This window comes from Olea europaea, chromosome 17, assembly GCF_002742605.1.
Source record: "Olea europaea var. sylvestris chromosome 17, O_europaea_v1, whole genome shotgun sequence".
Classification (NCBI taxonomy): domain Eukaryota; kingdom Viridiplantae; phylum Streptophyta; class Magnoliopsida; order Lamiales; family Oleaceae; genus Olea; species Olea europaea.
The window spans coordinates 17906332-17923431 of NC_036253.1; the positions used below are offsets into that span (position 1 = coordinate 17906332).

The 17100-nt window shown below is 33.7% G+C and overlaps 1 protein-coding gene across 1 annotated transcript in view; it reads right to left on the minus strand.

Annotated features, from left to right (window-relative positions):
• The window catches only part of LOC111365313 (phosphoenolpyruvate carboxylase 4-like), a 30551-nt gene extending 17116 nt beyond the window's left edge, over positions 1 to 13435 (minus strand). The window contains exons 1-15 of the mRNA XM_022985760.1: positions 13082 to 13435; positions 12121 to 12284; positions 11296 to 11410; positions 11119 to 11196; positions 10947 to 11015; positions 10784 to 10862; positions 10628 to 10704; positions 10446 to 10541; positions 9686 to 9827; positions 8585 to 8716; positions 2011 to 2084; positions 1647 to 1922; positions 559 to 684; positions 342 to 443; positions 122 to 268 (exon numbers count right to left, since the gene is read on the minus strand). Coding sequence (XP_022841528.1) covers positions 122 to 268; positions 342 to 443; positions 559 to 684; positions 1647 to 1922; positions 2011 to 2084; positions 8585 to 8716; positions 9686 to 9827; positions 10446 to 10541; positions 10628 to 10704; positions 10784 to 10862; positions 10947 to 11015; positions 11119 to 11196; positions 11296 to 11410; positions 12121 to 12284; positions 13082 to 13237 — 1833 coding nt within the window. The 5' untranslated portion in view covers positions 13238 to 13435. The remainder of the gene's footprint in view (positions 1 to 121; positions 269 to 341; positions 444 to 558; positions 685 to 1646; positions 1923 to 2010; positions 2085 to 8584; positions 8717 to 9685; positions 9828 to 10445; positions 10542 to 10627; positions 10705 to 10783; positions 10863 to 10946; positions 11016 to 11118; positions 11197 to 11295; positions 11411 to 12120; positions 12285 to 13081) is intronic.
• Between the last annotated feature and the right edge of the window lie 3665 nt (positions 13436 to 17100).

Consider the following 17100-nt stretch of genomic DNA (forward strand, 5'->3'; position numbering starts at 1 on the left):
TATATAAATATTGTTCTGGTAGTGTGGGTGAATATCAGGAAAGAAACAGCCACAGTTTCTTTAATAGATCAAATGTCCAGCAGGAACCTGGACAAACTACAGTACGGATTAACATAGTTACCTCTATAGTTGGAGGGACGAGAGGTCTCTTTCCTTTCAGCTCTCTTGTCAGAAATTCCAGTTTTCTTTCTTCGTCCCACTCACTATAGGTGGCCATATCTAGATATCTAGTAATTGCATCAAGTGTGTCTGAATGTCTACCAGATTCCTGGTACATTACAAAAACTATTAAAAATAAAGTATTAATAGCATCATGGCCTAGTACTTGAATGGAGTACTACCTGACGAAGGTCAAGCTTCATTAAAACCATGCCAAAAGTAGCAACACGCCTGATTAGGTCAGCTAGTCGACCATCAGCTAGGATTCCAGAACCACAAGATTGCTGCAAAAATAACAGTTTCAGTTAATGTATGAAAAAATTTACTAGCTAAACATCTAATTCCTTTAATTCTTTTATTTTGTTTTATAATTTTAGAAGCACTAGAAAGTTGAGATACCAGTGAATCATAGCACAATAGCAGTGGCTCAAGGATTTGATCTGATGTTTCATAATAGTCCGAAGGATCATGTTCACAAGGAAGCTCTTCAAGGAGGAGTTCCAGCCGCCTCTGTGTCTTCAGAAGCTGAACTTAAAGCAAATCTTTTACTTTATAAGATAATAACAGGAAACAGAAAAAAGATGAGCCAAAAGATAAGAACTGAGTTAGAAATCACATTGACAGCTTCTACTCTTGTCCTAGCTTGTAGAGCTAGATTCTTATAATCTAATTCATCCCGACATTGCAATAATGTCATCCTTGAGGAGCAAAAATCATAAGCGCGTTCTAAATTTTAAACAACTTCGGTGTGAATAAATTCTATAATAACATAATCAGTGTTTGCATGGAAAATTACAACTGTTTCACCACCATGGATACCTATGAGGATTAAGTCAAGGCATAAAAACAGTGTTTCTATTTCATCTGTCACCATAACTAACAAATTGCAAAAACAGAGAAAGAAAAACATAAATATGTTGTTCAATGTCACTATTTAGTCAGAACACAAAAGGAAGTAGGTTATCTCGTGGGGTCCTCAATTGCCTAATTTATTTGCCAACATATAGACTAGCATCCACTAAGTTACTACCACAGTCATACATGATTACGGAGAGCAAATATGTTTCCAGGCATCATAATCAGGGATGTCAATATCTAGGGATTTGTGAACTTTGCGTTATTGACTCAACTTCATTTTGATGAGAAACAAACCATCAAATGTTATACAGAATAGTCTTAATGGAAAATTTAGCTCAAAACTGAAGTACTTTGAAACGAAATAGTTTCATTGTTTATTTAGCAAAGCATATCCTCAATACCAATCTACGACATGCATATTCATTATTTGCTTTGCCACCACAAACTTAGCAAAGTACAATAGTTTTATAATGGTATAAATGCACGATATAGGAAGTATTTTACTGCCCCACAACTGAACATTTCCTTAAATAAACTGAGTTCATCTGATATAGCAGGGAATAGCAACTGAAGACTGTATTCTGTTAAAATTTTCTCTATCTATGCAAGATTGGAATGAGAAAAAGTACCTTCTCTTTCACATTCCCCAGAACAATTCTATAAGGAGCTATTCCAGGTTTCTGAGAAGAGCTTGGTTCAAGAAGCTTCTGGAAACTGGTCCGTCCTATCTGAGATTCAGCAAATAGCTTCCTCTGAGCTAAAAGTTGACTAGAGCTGAATGACGCAGATCTTGGTGTTGTCGGAGCAGTGCCCGAATTCGATGCATTTCCATTTCCAGATGTTTTAATAGAAAGTTTGCTACCATTGTTAGGAGATTCTTCTGCTTTCAAAAAAGCCTTACCATCCTGTCAGAGGGGGGGAGAGAGAGAGAGAGTTAAGACTTTAAGGAGGATAGTTCTACACGCAAATAGATGTTCTAAAATTTAACTCCACCTGACGATTCAATGGCATGAACTCTGTCCCAGGAACATCTAGTCGAGGATAGCGAGATTCCACATCGTTGCATTCTGCAAAAGACAGAGGTCTCTAACAGTTATATTAATATTTCATTTTAATAAATATGCGAACAAAATGCTTGTTCAAACATTCAACATAACTAGAAGAGTAATGTTAAGCAAAACTGGTCTTTCCCTCCTTAATAGGAGGTTCTGTTACTTCAAGTTGTTTAGATATTTGTATATTCAAATATTTGGTAATTATATATATCTCAACCCGTTAAGATTATATAGCTGTAAAATGATTTTATGTTGCTTACATAATACAATCAAACCAACAACTAAATTGAATCGTGGACTTGAGAACAATTCTGATACTTACAACTTGACATGGTATCAAAGCATCTGTTTTTGGCTTAACCGATTTTCTATCGATTCTATGACTGACTCGTCGTCTTCTTCATTCACAACTTCGTATATGCTCACCATTAATTTGAACTCTTCCAACTATCTCCTATAGAAAAGTCAATTTCAACCTTTACTCATCAGTCAAAACTTATTTGGCTATCTAGATGGCATTGTTCCTGCTCCATTGTCTACTGTTCAAGGCACCAGTGGACAGGACATTCCGAATCCAGTCTATGCTACTTGGCATATAACAGATAAAATTCTTCTAAGCTTGGTTTACTCCTCTCTCACTGAAGAGGCCATGAGTGAAGTGTTTGGAGTCCCCACTACTTAGCACTTGGCTTGCCTTGGAAGCATCTCTCTCACAAATCAAAAACCAGGAAATGCAGAATTTTCTCGATAATTCAAAGGCTTGTGCGATCAATTTGCTGCTATTGGTCACCCTATTGATGACACTGATAAGGTACAATGGTACCTACAGCGTCTAGTTGCAGAATTTACTACATTCTCTACCACCGTGATGTCACAAACTCCCCCACCAACCTTCGTGGATCTTGTGTCCAAGGCAATCAGTCATGAACTACTTGTTTGTTCTATCTCTTCACGGCCCATTCATTTTGCCTTTCACAGTGCAGAAGGGTAAAATACTCAAAGCCAGAGTGGTAACAAAAAGGGTGGAGGCTCAAAGCAAAACTCCTCTAATGTTTCTCCATCCTGCTCACTTGTATCAACTTCTATTCGTCGATCGTGTGAAAAGAAGGGTCACAAAGCTCGACATTGCTGGACTTATCTTCAAATGAAGAACAAACAAGCTGCAAATATTCCTGATTGTTGCTTGCTCAGATTCAAATAATGCCGACTCTGAGTGATATCCTGATTCAAGGGCAACATCACACGACACATGATATTGAATGTCTAGATAAATCTTCTCTCTACTCTGGTAATGCCCGGGTTTTTGTTGGAAATGGTTGGTATCGACCAATTACACATATTGGTTCTCTTTCCACTCTTGTTCCATCTAGTTTCTTATCGATGCCAAATATCTTTGTTATCCCTGGCTTAACCAAAAGTTTGACTTCAATAAGTCAACTCACACGTAAGACTAATTTGTACTCACTTTTTTTCCTTTTGGTTTTTCCATACGGAATCCGGCAACACAAGTAATGTTGGGAACAAGAAAATGTGAGAATGGGTTGTACATGTTAGAACAGTATCACAAGGCTTTAGTTTCCATCCTCAATCCAATAAAAATCAAGCTCCTTCAAATTTGTGGCATGCTCACTTAGGACATCCCCATGTTCATGTTATCGAGTCTATTTCTAGTCCTGGTTTCATTTCCTGTAGCAATAAAATTAAAAGACAATGTTCTAGAACTATGCATTGGTTGTAGGCTTGGTAAAAGCCATCATTTTCCATTTGACAATAATGATAAACATTGTTCTCCACCTTTAGATCTTATTTATTTCGATCTTGGAGACCTTCCCCATTTTTGTCAAAATCAGGATACCATTACTCTATTTTTTCTATTGATGACTACTCCAGATTTAGTTGGATTTATCCTCCAAATTAAAATATCATGCTTTCATTGCTATCCAAAAATTTGTTGAGACTTAGTTTGCTCGACCTATTAAATCATTTCAATATGATGGCGCCTAAGAGCATTTTTCCTTGTCTTGACCGGTGGAAGTCAAACTCATATTACTAAAATTTTCATATATTGGATCAGGACTTACCTTCCTTTCAATCCAAATTGAGCACACCAAGAACGACAGACAGCCAGCCTTCCCTCCGGAGCTCGCTTGTGGGTGGGAATAAGCAGGATCCCCTAATAATGCTCCAATCTCAATTAGTAAGTTTGCTTCCCCTGCCCGGCATTCCAAAGTCATGGGAGGACACCGCCCCGGCGGCACCAAATTCACCAATAATAGATTTTGATCCCATTTAACCAATTGTGGTATTGCTATTCATATTATTTGTCCTTATACTCCTAGTCAAAATGGTGTAGCTGAACTTAAGCATCGTCACGTTACTGAAACACGTTTAAACCTTTTGTTCCATTATACTGTTCCTCTCTTGGGTCGAGGCTTTTTCTACATCTTGTTATCTTATTAACCGACTCCCCCTCACAAGCTCTCGATGGCGGAACACTGTTTGAACTCCTTTTTGGTAAATCGCCTTCCTACTCTACTCTTCGTACTTTTGGATGTCTTTGTTTCCCATATTTACGAGATTCGCTCCTTATAAGTTGTCTCCATGATCTGCAACGTGTATTTTCCTTGGATATAGCCATATTCATAAAGGTTTGATGCCTAAATCGTAGGACAAATCTTGTTTATATTTCCCATCGTGATCAATTTCATTAACATACTTTTCCATTTGCTTGTACGTTTAATGCAAAGGAATCAACGTATCCTAAGTTTATTAAATTTTCAAAATTTTCTAGCAATTTTACTAATCAACCGCGAGCCTTCTATAGGTACATCACGTGTGCAAGAATCGTGTCTTAATTGCAATGATCCCTTTCTTTTCCCCCCACAACCAAACTCTTCTATCAATTCTATGTCTCTTTTCGAAAATCCAATTCCTCAAATGCAACTTGAAACATCTCCATTTGTGACGGGTTCAATTCCATCATCTCACCCGATGATTACTACCGAAAGCAGGTATATTCAAATAAAAATGTATCATACGTTATCTTATGTTCCTTCTTCATTAACTTTTCAGGCTTTAATTGCAATTAAAGAACCATAGGACTTTAAGTTTGTTGTCAAACACTTCAAGTGGTTATCTACAATGGATGAAGAAATCGGTACTTTAAAGAACAATGATACATAGGTTCTTGTACCTCGCCTAAAGAATCATATTGTGGTTGGATATAGATGGATTTTTAAAACCAAATTACATTTGAATGGTTCTATTCAGCATCACAAGGTAAGTCTTGTAGCTCAAGAGTTCACTCAAGTGCACGGATTGGATTATGAGGACACATTTAGTCCAATGGTTTGACCAACTACAATTTGGATCATCCTTTCTCTAACAGCTATGTCAAGTTGGCATTTGCATCAACTTGATGTTAAAAAGCCTTTCTACAAGGCAATTGACAGAGAAAATTTATATGGAGCAACCAGCTGGCTATACTGATTCTGTTCGACCAATACACGTTTGCAGATTGAAACGTGAATTGTATGGCTTGAATCAAGCTTCAAGCGCTTGGTTTCAACGTTGTAGCCAATTTCTCTTGACAATTGGTTTTCATTCTAGCGAAGCAGATTCCTCTTTATTTGTTCTAAACTCAGACATTGGCTATATTTATTTACTCTTGTACATGGATGATATGGTTTCAAACTATAGGCCTCTTTTGCCTTTTGGGAGCGACGTGGCCCCTCATGGTCACCAGCTCATTACAAGTAACAATCCTTCCATGGTGTAAGCTCTTATTAGTCGATTGTCAAAGGAATCTTCTACGAAAGATCATATCAACCTCTATTATTTTCTTCTCATTGAAGTCCAACAAAATGACAAGGGCTTTTTTTAAGTCAAGCAAAGTGTGCACTTTGATTTTCTTGGGCAGGCAGATATGACAAATTAAAAACTGATATTTTCTCCATTTGTTGGTCATCACCACACTGCTGATGGAGAGTTATTTTCAGATCCCACTCATTTTTGTTGTTTAGCAAGAGCTTTGCAATTTATGACTATCACACGACCAGACTTGTCTTGTAGTAGGAATTCCATTTGCCAGTTTATGCATGCACCTGTAGTAGAGCATTTCAAATCTCTAAAACATATTTTTTAAGGGTACATTTCATTATGGACTTCAACTTTTTGGTTTATTTTCTCCTACAATTACAACCTTCTCAGATGTTGATTGGCTTGATTATCCTGGCACTTGGAGATCTACAACGGGCAATGTTATATTTTCGATGACAACTTGATGTCCTGGTGTTGAAAGAACAAACAACTATGTCTAGATCGAGCACCGAAGCTAAATATCGCTCTCTCGCATTTGCTATAGCTGAAGTTGCTTGGATTGTTCAGTTACGTGATCTTCACATTAATCTTCCGATTGCACATCCTATCTTATGCAATAACAAAAGCGTTGTTTTTATGGCTCATAATCCGCTCACTCACCCACGGTCCAAACATATTGCCATAGATTATCACTTCATGTGCAAGTTGGTATCTTAAAACAAATTAACAATGCAGTTAGTTCCATCCAAATTACACTTATAGATATATTTACCAAGGTATCTGAAAGCCTTATTTCTTTTCGTTCCGCAACAAGTTTGAGCATGATTCCCTCGGCCATGCTCCCCTTGAGGGGGGTGTCAAGCAAAATCGGTCTTCCCTTCCTTAATATATGGTTCTGTTACTTCAAGTTGTTTAGATGTTAGTATATTCAAATATTTGGTAGTTATAGATATCTCAAGCTGCTAAGATTATATAGCTGTAAATTGATTTCATGTTTCTTATATAATACAATCAAACCAACGACAAAATTGAGTCATTGACTTCAGAACAATTCTGGTTTTTTCAACCTGTTCAAGTAATAAACACACTATCTATCATAGAAAAAAAATATATAAATAAATATCAAACTATTCCATGTGGCATCGCAGCAGAGTGTAGCGTAGCATAGCAGAGCATGCAATGATCCTATGTTCAAGTCTCACCACCACTTATCCATGAAGCCTTCGACTAAATGAATTCAGCAAGTACTTGAGGGGCATGTTGAAGATATATAAAGATAAATAAGTGCTACCCAATCTAATAGTTTCAGATTTTATATGAGATGATTCGACATGCAAAATCCAGGAGAATATTTGTCACGGTTAGTATTAGTAATTGTGCCACAAAGTTAATCTCTGGAGCCACCAAACTAGTTAGACAATTAGGCCTTGTTTGATTTCCATTATTTCAAAACCCATTTTTCCTCAAACTCATTTCCAATCAGACGTTCTCAAAATAAAATATTTTGAACATAAACTCAGAATTTTTTCTTACTTTTTAACATACATTCTCCAACTATTCACCATTATAAAAACACATTTTAATGATATAATGGCCATCAAACAGCGGTTCAGTGTTAATAAAAGGAGCAACAAGTTAATCTCTAGAAAATCCTAACACCCCTAATCATGTGCAACTGAAGTAGAAAAAATGGGTTAAAAATAGGGAATCAAGCTATCAAACTAATGTAGATAATATCCCAAAATGGATTAGGTCACCTTCCAAGTACATGGAACCTTACGATTTTCCAAACACAAGTATTATTATATACCATGAGACATCCAATTATACCACCATCGCAATATAGTCTTTGCGTTTGATATGAGTATCGATCTCAGTGAAAGAATCAATTCGGTATCTTGAAAGAATGGACGTGAGAACAGTTTATCACACAAAATTTAGAAGGTAAAGGAAACATTCGAAGAGATTTTAACATTGAAAAAAAATAGGAAAGAACCACGACTTTTTGGACAAGTTGTTCATTGGAATATCAAGGAAACCACTCAAAACAATCAGATGGAAGAATCAATTATAAGTTGGTAAAAGTTAAGCCATAACCCATTACATTTTGCAGTTATAAATGGATAATCAAGAACATGAAGAGCCCACCCAAAAAAAATAAAATAAAATAAAAAATTAGAGAAGAATGATTTGAAAGACGATGAATTCAAGAAAAAATATAGTGATTGTTGAAGACAATAGTGAAATGACATGGATGTGGCTCCTTGTAACAGCTTAAGCATTTAAATCCTGAGGTTTAACAAGCTATCAAAAAGCAGGCATAGGTCTTGGGTTCAAGACTGTTGTCACCTATTTAAATGAAATTTGCATGTGTTAGGCTTTGATGGGTAAAAATGAACCCTTCCTACACATGAATGGACATGTTGAAGATATTATTTAAATGTTACACATGGGGACCTATCTAACAACTTAAGCTTTAGATAAAGCGGTTCAACTGTGAAGAATGCATAAAGCATCATCACAATAGAGCACTACAAAGTTGGAGTAAGTTTGGCCAGGCATTTGTACTGTAGGTGGAAAATTAAATGAATTCATTACCTTTATTATTGAGAACAATGATAAAGTAAGGACCAATACCCTCAATAGATGCATGACAACTATGAACACAAGGCAACAAAGAACTAGAGTATAACCTGTGCAAGAAGGTAGATAAGCTCCAGTTGGAAGCTGTGTTGGAAGGGGTGGAGCATGTTGACCGTGGTGCTTTGATTGATTCCGATTTGATGGTCCATTCCAATTCTCATGTCTATCCTCAGATGATTTTTCTGAAAAATATTTGAGCCACCATGGATTGCAGAGTTAGCTCACCAGTTCATCTAGAGTGTAACGTATTCATAATGGAACATCCAAAAACAGTTCAAAACGAAGAGCATCAACACCATTTACCATGATTGACAGAACTTCAATTTCAAAAAGCCAAAATTGGAATGGGACAAAACTGTAGCAGAATATTTTACAAGGGATGTCACTAAAATAGCAGCACCAAAACGTTGAAATATGATGTCATGGGAAACCATCTTATGAAATTGAAGAGCCAGGCATAGGCATATCTTAATAGGTAATACCGATTCGATCCGAGCTCTCTTATTGAATTGCTCATTCAATGAGCATTCTCAATATTATGCCTTGGCCTAGAGCAACCTAAGTTAAATGAAGTCTCGTTCAGCTTAAAAAAGAAAATATGAAACTTCATACACCTTAAAGTTCAAGCCAAAAAATTACATGTAATCATAAAAAAATTGTCATAATCATCTACTGATGCTAATTTTATTCTCTTATACAGTTAGTTGGAATGCAGAACGTAAGTTTCTTAAGATTTGACTTCTAAATCTGGCTTCCCATGCTCGAAAATGAATTTGTACCATGCAATCCTTCCCTCCATGTTAAATGTCAAATGCTAGCTGCAACTCTTAGCTACAAATTATCATAATCATCTACTGATGCTAATTTTATTCTCTTATACAGTTAGTTGGAATGCAGAACGTAAGTTTCTTAAGATTTGACTTCTAAATCTGGCTTCTCATGCTCGAAAATGAATTTGTACCATGCAATCCTTCCCTCCATGTTAAATGTCAAATGCTAGCTGCAACTCTTAGCTACAAAACTCACTTGAGAAATTTAAAAACATAATTTCCTTCCGGACATTATTAAGCATTAGATGCACGTGAAATTTTAGTAATAACAACATGCAAAAACATATTCAGTAGAGTCACCAAGAATAATGGATTCCGAACCTTTTTCTAGAATTTGATGTGCCAGCCTTGATAACTGAACACTGCACTGGTTCATAGAAAGTTCAAATCTGAGGCTATCAACTTCGCGTATATAGAGATCAATGGCCATCCATCTGGATAAAAGAGATACATCCTTCGTGACCTGAAACAAGAAAATGAAATAAGTTTCAATGAAACTATAATGGAGCAATAGTTGGTCTAATCTAAATATGAACCTGTGTTCTTGAAACTAAATAGCTCAAAACTAACCCCAAAACCCTTTTTGAGAAGTACAATAATATCCTCAAATCCGAATTATTTCGTTACAGTTACTAACTTGAATTAAATTATGACACAACACGAACGGAACTGCGTATTTTGTGAATATCAAGTAAGAAAGCCTTTGGAAGAGGACCAGAAAAATGTACTTCAACAATGCCTCTCTCGATAGGCTGGAACAATTATTGTTTCTAAAAAATATTAAAATAAAAATATGGCACGTTCAATAAATTCGTTAAAAAGTGTGCATAGAAATAATTACTTAAGCAGAATTCTTTCTTTCCCGAGTCCAGAACATCAATGCTAATAGTTTTCCAGAATTTCTGTAATTAACTTCTAATTTTATTTTTTGCCAATAATAAAAATACTTTAAAAATGACACAATGTACTTTATTTACTAGCGTAAGTATCTTTCTGCTTCAACAAACTATACACCCACCTAATGTCTTCAAACAAGAGATTGCAAAATTATTTTACACAATAAATAGCATAAATACTTCACCTTTGCTGTCACATTTGGATTTCCATCTCGATCACCTCCCATCCAAGATCCAAATTTTATCGGTGTACATGTCAAGGGAAGTGGCTTCCCAGTGTGCTGAGAAAAAAGTATTGAAAAATCATTTTCAGAGAGAAATACGGCATAGCATTTAACAGATTTGTAGATTACAGAATAATGACAACCTTTTTTAAAGCATTGCTGACACGGCGCAAATAATGAGGTACAGCACGCCAAAGTGATTGCTCCACAATATTTAAGCCTGAAAAAGAAAACAGAAATATTTTTATTTTAGCAGTGAAAAGAGCAATAGCTTGATCGTATGTAAGTTAGATTTTTACCAGCCCTGGCTTCATCAACTGGAGTAGGTTTGTGGCGCCTTAGCTCATCTGTTTGCCATATTGAAGTGATCTCTCTAACCTACAAATTCAGAAAGCCTCATGGACCCCATAATTTTTCAACTATTATCGTTGACCTTCTAGTAGTTTGGAGTGAAGCACCTACCAAATCTTCTATCAGCATCTCTCTGTCTTCATGCCCAAGATCAGGCCGATCATTATATTCTAAAAGATGCTGCAAAATAATAAATATACAATATTAAGATCATAGTTAAAGAAAATCGCATGCTTAACATGTTAAAATCAACAGACTAAGTAACATGCTAAAGAAAATGTACCGCAATTCTTATGTGCTTATATTGTAAGGTACGTCTATTTATTTGAGTGGGATGCGCTGTGAGGACAATCTCAACCTCCTAGCAGCAAAAATGAACCAATATAGCTGGCAGATATTAGTATATCAAACAGCACTTTGATTAATAAAAATTAATATCAAAGGGATAATAACAATAGACCTGCTTGCATACAGTGTTGTAAAGCTCATCTGGAGAAACACCACTCTGAACGAGCTGATCGAAAGTATCATCACAAGATTTTGACCACTTTGCGGCACTCCGAGCCTTGGTTACTCTGCATGATTGGACGTTAAGAGAGGTTCAGAAAACACAAGATCTTAATCTTAATCAACCGTTAAGTCACGATATCGGAATTAAAGCATTAATTGTGACTGACAAAATTAAGATTAGCTGTGAGCCAGGGCATACTAGCTACATTTAGAGTACGGAAAAATATGGAAAGGTGAGTAATTTGAGACTCAAGACAGTAATCCATGCCAGTATATCAATAAGCAGTATATACACCACAGATAAATTAAGCCTGGGATGATGGATTCCAATCCATAAATGTCGGTTTCCATTTCACAAGATCTTGAAGCATTTTCAAATGATGCACTATCAGTTAATATTTGCACAAGAATCGCTCTTCATAAGTAATTTCTGTTTTCTATCCCAGGTAAGATCGGATAGGGATCGGGATACATTTCTGAATAGACACAGGCCTTAATCATCCTCCTGTTATTCTTTCAATGTGGACAACCATTTCTTCCATTTGTCCACTTTGATTCTTAAGTTTATATATTGGCCATAATAGTGATCATTTTGTATAATTAGTAACTTGTAGTTTCAGAAACGGAATTATTTCCCGATCTAGATCTTCCAAATGCCAAATAATTATTAGAACGTATAGCTCTATAAAATGAATGTTGTTTCTGAAAATATGCTGACCAATATAAGTAAAAATATTGTAACTATATCCAGCAAGGACAACTGAGTTCAATATACCTATGATGAGTTTCTGCAATCCCCATTAAATTTAGATAATGACTGAATGCACGTGCAAGTGATAAAGCTTCCTCTAGTGACATTTTCGACAACTCTGTTGCCAGTTGCTTTTCAAGCAGCTCCGCTGTGTCCTCAATTGTTGCCATCCTCATGTTACATGCACTCTGGAACCAAATTTTGTTCATTCATTATTCGTAGTATTCATGCAAACACCAAATTGTAAGTTTTATGATCTTAAAAGAGAGTGTCATACACAATCGTGTACTCTACCGTGCACAAAAGTACATGACAGTGACAGAAATTAATCCCATTTATTTATAGATATGCAAGTATATAGTGCTAGATATATTATGCCAATAGATAAGATTAAAACAAATTTGTGTGGAGTTGGTTAACATGGTATCAAAACTAGAAATATTTGGGTTCAAGTCTCACCCCACCAAGACAAAAAATGGATCTAGTCTGCACATGAGTATGCAAGCTGAAGACAAGATTGTGGCCCCTCTACCAGCTTATACTTCTAGAAAAGTCCGTTAACAATGCAGAACCAAAAAGATGAGGTGGATAACAATGCACAATCAAAGAAAAGGAAGCACGGTGTGATAGACCCTTATAACCTAAGAATGTTCTCTGAATTTTGTTGATATGCATATATTTATCAGCACATGAAATCATAGTCCAATATAAGAGTCATTCAACTATACAGAATATAACATAGATGAAATCTGACATCAGTTCTTTAATAAAAATGTAATACGCATGTAGCTAAGAAAACCCGTTAAAAGGGTAAAAACAAAACCATCTCATCGCCCAAAAAAATCAAGAAGACCCAGAAACAGAAATCATAAATTCAAAAAACGACAAAAAAAATAAAGGAAAAAGAAAAACAGAGAACATCTGAAATGCAGAAAACAGATAAATCAAAAAGGGTGTTCATATAAGAGGAAGAATTCGAAGGGACCTGAGCAAGAACTTTGGTCTTCTCAACTTTTTCCATGAAATGGGTCCCAACTTCTCTCTGCAGCACATCTTTAAGGAGGCTTTCGAGAAGCCTACAGTCATCATCAAAGCTCTGAAACGAAATCTCCTCAGCTATATCATCTGTTATGTCCGTCATTTTTCCTCCCTAATCTATATACAAACTCGTCCGTGTATATGTATATGTATGTATTTTGCAGTGTTTGAATGTTGGAAATGGGAGTGTTTGGGTGAAGGAGGAGGAAGAGAGTATTGACAGTGTGGGGATGTGATATTTTGGCGTGTAGAGGAGGAAGGAGACTTATGACAGTTGGTGAGTTCAGCGCATTCAGTGGCATTACTTAGGATTTGCAGAACAAACAGAAAAAAGTAGTTTTCATCTAATTATTTTTATTTTTATTTCAAACACGTCAAAATGCCCCCCAAAACCTATAAAATGGATTATGAATGGCAAGAAGGTTAATGTTATATGTAGGGTTGTAAGTAAAAATCGTCAAATCAAAAAATCGAATCAAAATCACATTTTAGAAGTTGTTAATTTGGTGCCACATGGACCAGGTCAATGAAATAGTTTTGAACGGAACCAGACCAAACCGATCAAAATGATCTGGTTTAGGTTTGAAAATTTTAATTGTGGCTTAAAATCAAATCGGACGGACGAAAAATATATAAAAATGGAAAAAAAATTGAAATTCATCCAAATATGTAAAATTCAATAGTTTTGTCATTTGTGTGTATTTTGGTCCATTTCTAATTTTCTAATACAAATATATATTATTATTATCCAATAATTCTAATTTATATCTAATAATCTCAAAACTAACATAAAATATCAAAAGTCATTATCCTCTTTAGAATTTAGATGAATTACAGTCGACACCTAACACAGTTTTGAGCCATCGACACCACACACATCTTTTTTAGATTTTTCACGCCTCTTCAAAGTTAAATTGAGGTCAGTTATACAAAATAGGAGACAAAGAGATCCTAGATCTTTGGTGATAATATTTGCTACGAATAAAGTTTAAAATCAATAATTTTTTTGGAGAAACTAAGGTAAGAATCTGAAATTAAATATTTTTCATAACATCATACAAACATAAACTTGTGTAATTATTATGTTTAGATATGATAAACAATTGTTTTATTATTGTGATTGGTTATTCTCTTTGTCTAATTAGTATTCTTTTTTCAAATATGATAATCACAAGGTCTTGTTGGACATCATTATATTTTTTGGACCTTTATCTAGCTTAGTAGACTTATATTGTAACGTTATTAATGTATCGTCATTAGTCTAAAAATGTGAATAAAATGAAAAAAAAATTATGTTTTAGTTTATTGTGATTGCACTTTGATTTAATTGATATATAAATTTATAGTAGATATATTTAGCCCATGTTTGAACCATATTTTTCATATCATCGTAATAAAAAAATTGACCGTTGAAGAGGAAGCTGGATCCCACACACGAAACAACAGGTCAACAAAGGCAGCTAGACTTATAGGATAACGGTCCAAAATTTCTTTTTTTTTCCCAAAAATTTGGTTCAAACAGAGGCTTAGTTTATTTTAGATTTATTGCTAGTTAGATATAATTATATTGGATTCAATGAATTAATGAAATAAAAGTAGATAGATAAAAAATTATATGGCAAAATCGGCGGTTTAAAATTGGACCAAATCGTTAGATTTAGGTTTGAGTTTTTTTTCAAATCGTTTGAAATGGTTTGGTTTAAATTTGAGTTTTTCTCAAACCGATTTAAATGATTTGGTTTGAAATTTTGTCAAAAATCGGTAAAACCCGACCGCTTACACCCTAGTAATATGTAATAATGATCAATATAGTACTCTTGTGAATTTAAATTGTAATAGAATGGATATATAAAATGGTATAAATGTATAGTGTTTCAACGAATGAATTTAATAATGACACTATTGAAATATGACGTGGACGAAAATAGTTTTTTTTTTTTTTTTTTTTAAATCTGGATAGGGATGGATATAGAATATAATAGATATATAGCAACGGTAGATGTAAATAGTTAATTCTATTTGTACATAATTGTTAGATTAAAGAGTTTTTTATTTAAAAGTAATAAGACAATCTAGTGGTCAACATAAATCAACAGCTTTTATGGTTAAAAATCATAGTGAAATTAAAAGAAGAAAATCAAAAATATTTATAAATTACAAACAATTTAAATGATAATATTATAGAAGATTGATATAAAATACCAAATAAAGATGTGTTAATAAATAAAATACAAAATAGTAATATATTTTCAAACTTTGACTATAAATCTGAATTTTGTCAAATAAAAATGACAAAAGATTCTATTCCTTAGGCAACTTTTACTACACCACTAGAACATTTTTAATGGTTAGTCATGTCTTCTATTTTTCAAAGAGAGATAAATAGTATTTTTAATTCTTTGCCATTTATTTGTGTATATATAGACGATATTTTAGTAATTGTTAAATTTCTATTCCTACTGAATAAGAATTTTATACTCATAACAAATTCATCTTTTATTAATTCGTTAACTCATATAGTTGTTAAACTATAATATCTTTTTTGAAATCTAATCTTACAATGATCAAAAAGTCTTTGTTCGAATCTCATTTTACTGCCGTCCATTTGACTACCTCTTATTTTATATCTTGTTTTTGTCTATAGTCTTTTGGAACAAAATATTTCTAGTTTTGTTAAATGTACACCATGTTTATATTAAAGCTACTAAATTTAACATTATCATTTTATTTATTTGTATATCTATAGGTATTATAAGACTTTTGGTTGGCTTTACTCTAGATATTTGACAAGTTATTTCTTTCTGATTTTCTGTTTCTAAATAATTATTTTTTGTATAACTGTCTATTGGTTGATTCCTTTTTGTTTCTAAATTTCTAATCATATATCTTATTTCTCCTAATGTTTCATATATTTTATCTATTCTATTATTTATATTTGTTATTCTATTTTCTAATCTTTCAATACTTTCACTATAGTCTTTAGTTTTATTATTAATTTCTTCTTTAATTCTTAAACAATTATTACATTGGATTTCTAAGCAATTATTACATTGATTTTTATTTTATGTCCTAATTATATTTTACATATTTTATATTTATCCATCATTGATCTTTGTTCTCTAATCCATTCATAAGCACAATCTATATTCATCATTTTTGTATCGAGAATTGAAAAATCTAACTCTTCTAAACTACTATAATTATCTATCTTTAGAACTACTTATTATTTTTAAATTATCTAATTCGCCGTTTGTGTAATACTATATACTGAACAACAAGATTCATTGTTAGATAATTCTACAATATTACATTGTATTTCTTTAACTATCATAGATTTAGCTATATTTTCTCTACTTTTATTTTTATTGGGGCATCTGGGGTCTTTACAAATATAACATTGACAATCACTTTTATTTTTTTGGCTTTTTAACAAATCTATTATAATTAGGTCTTTTTCTTTTATATTATGTTTTACTTGGTCTAATATTATACCTTTTTCTTTCTTGGTATTGTCTTTTATTATTTTTACAAAATTTATTCTTTCTTCTTCTATAATCGGAGGTTTGTGGTGTATATAAATCTGAACAAAAAAATAATTTAATTTCTTTATTTTCTTTTTAGTTACTTCTTGATAATAATGTAAATTGTTAAGTTTTTCATCCATTTATACTTGCATTTGTACGATAAATTGAAACCTAAATGCACTCAGTATCTTTATATTTTGATTTAGGTTGCAAAATGGATGAATACTGTGGAAAATAGAAAAAACAAATGAAAAAGACTAAAGTGGAAGAAACTGAAAGTTTCGAGATCAAGTTGCAAAGAATCCAAAGATGAGACGGGCGATGGAATGATGATTCGAGAGGGCTAGGGGTCAATTGGGTGCAATTAGAAGTTAAAAGAAATGAAATATGACAATAACATTTTCACAAATCAATTTTCAACTGCACATGAATGTTCCAGATT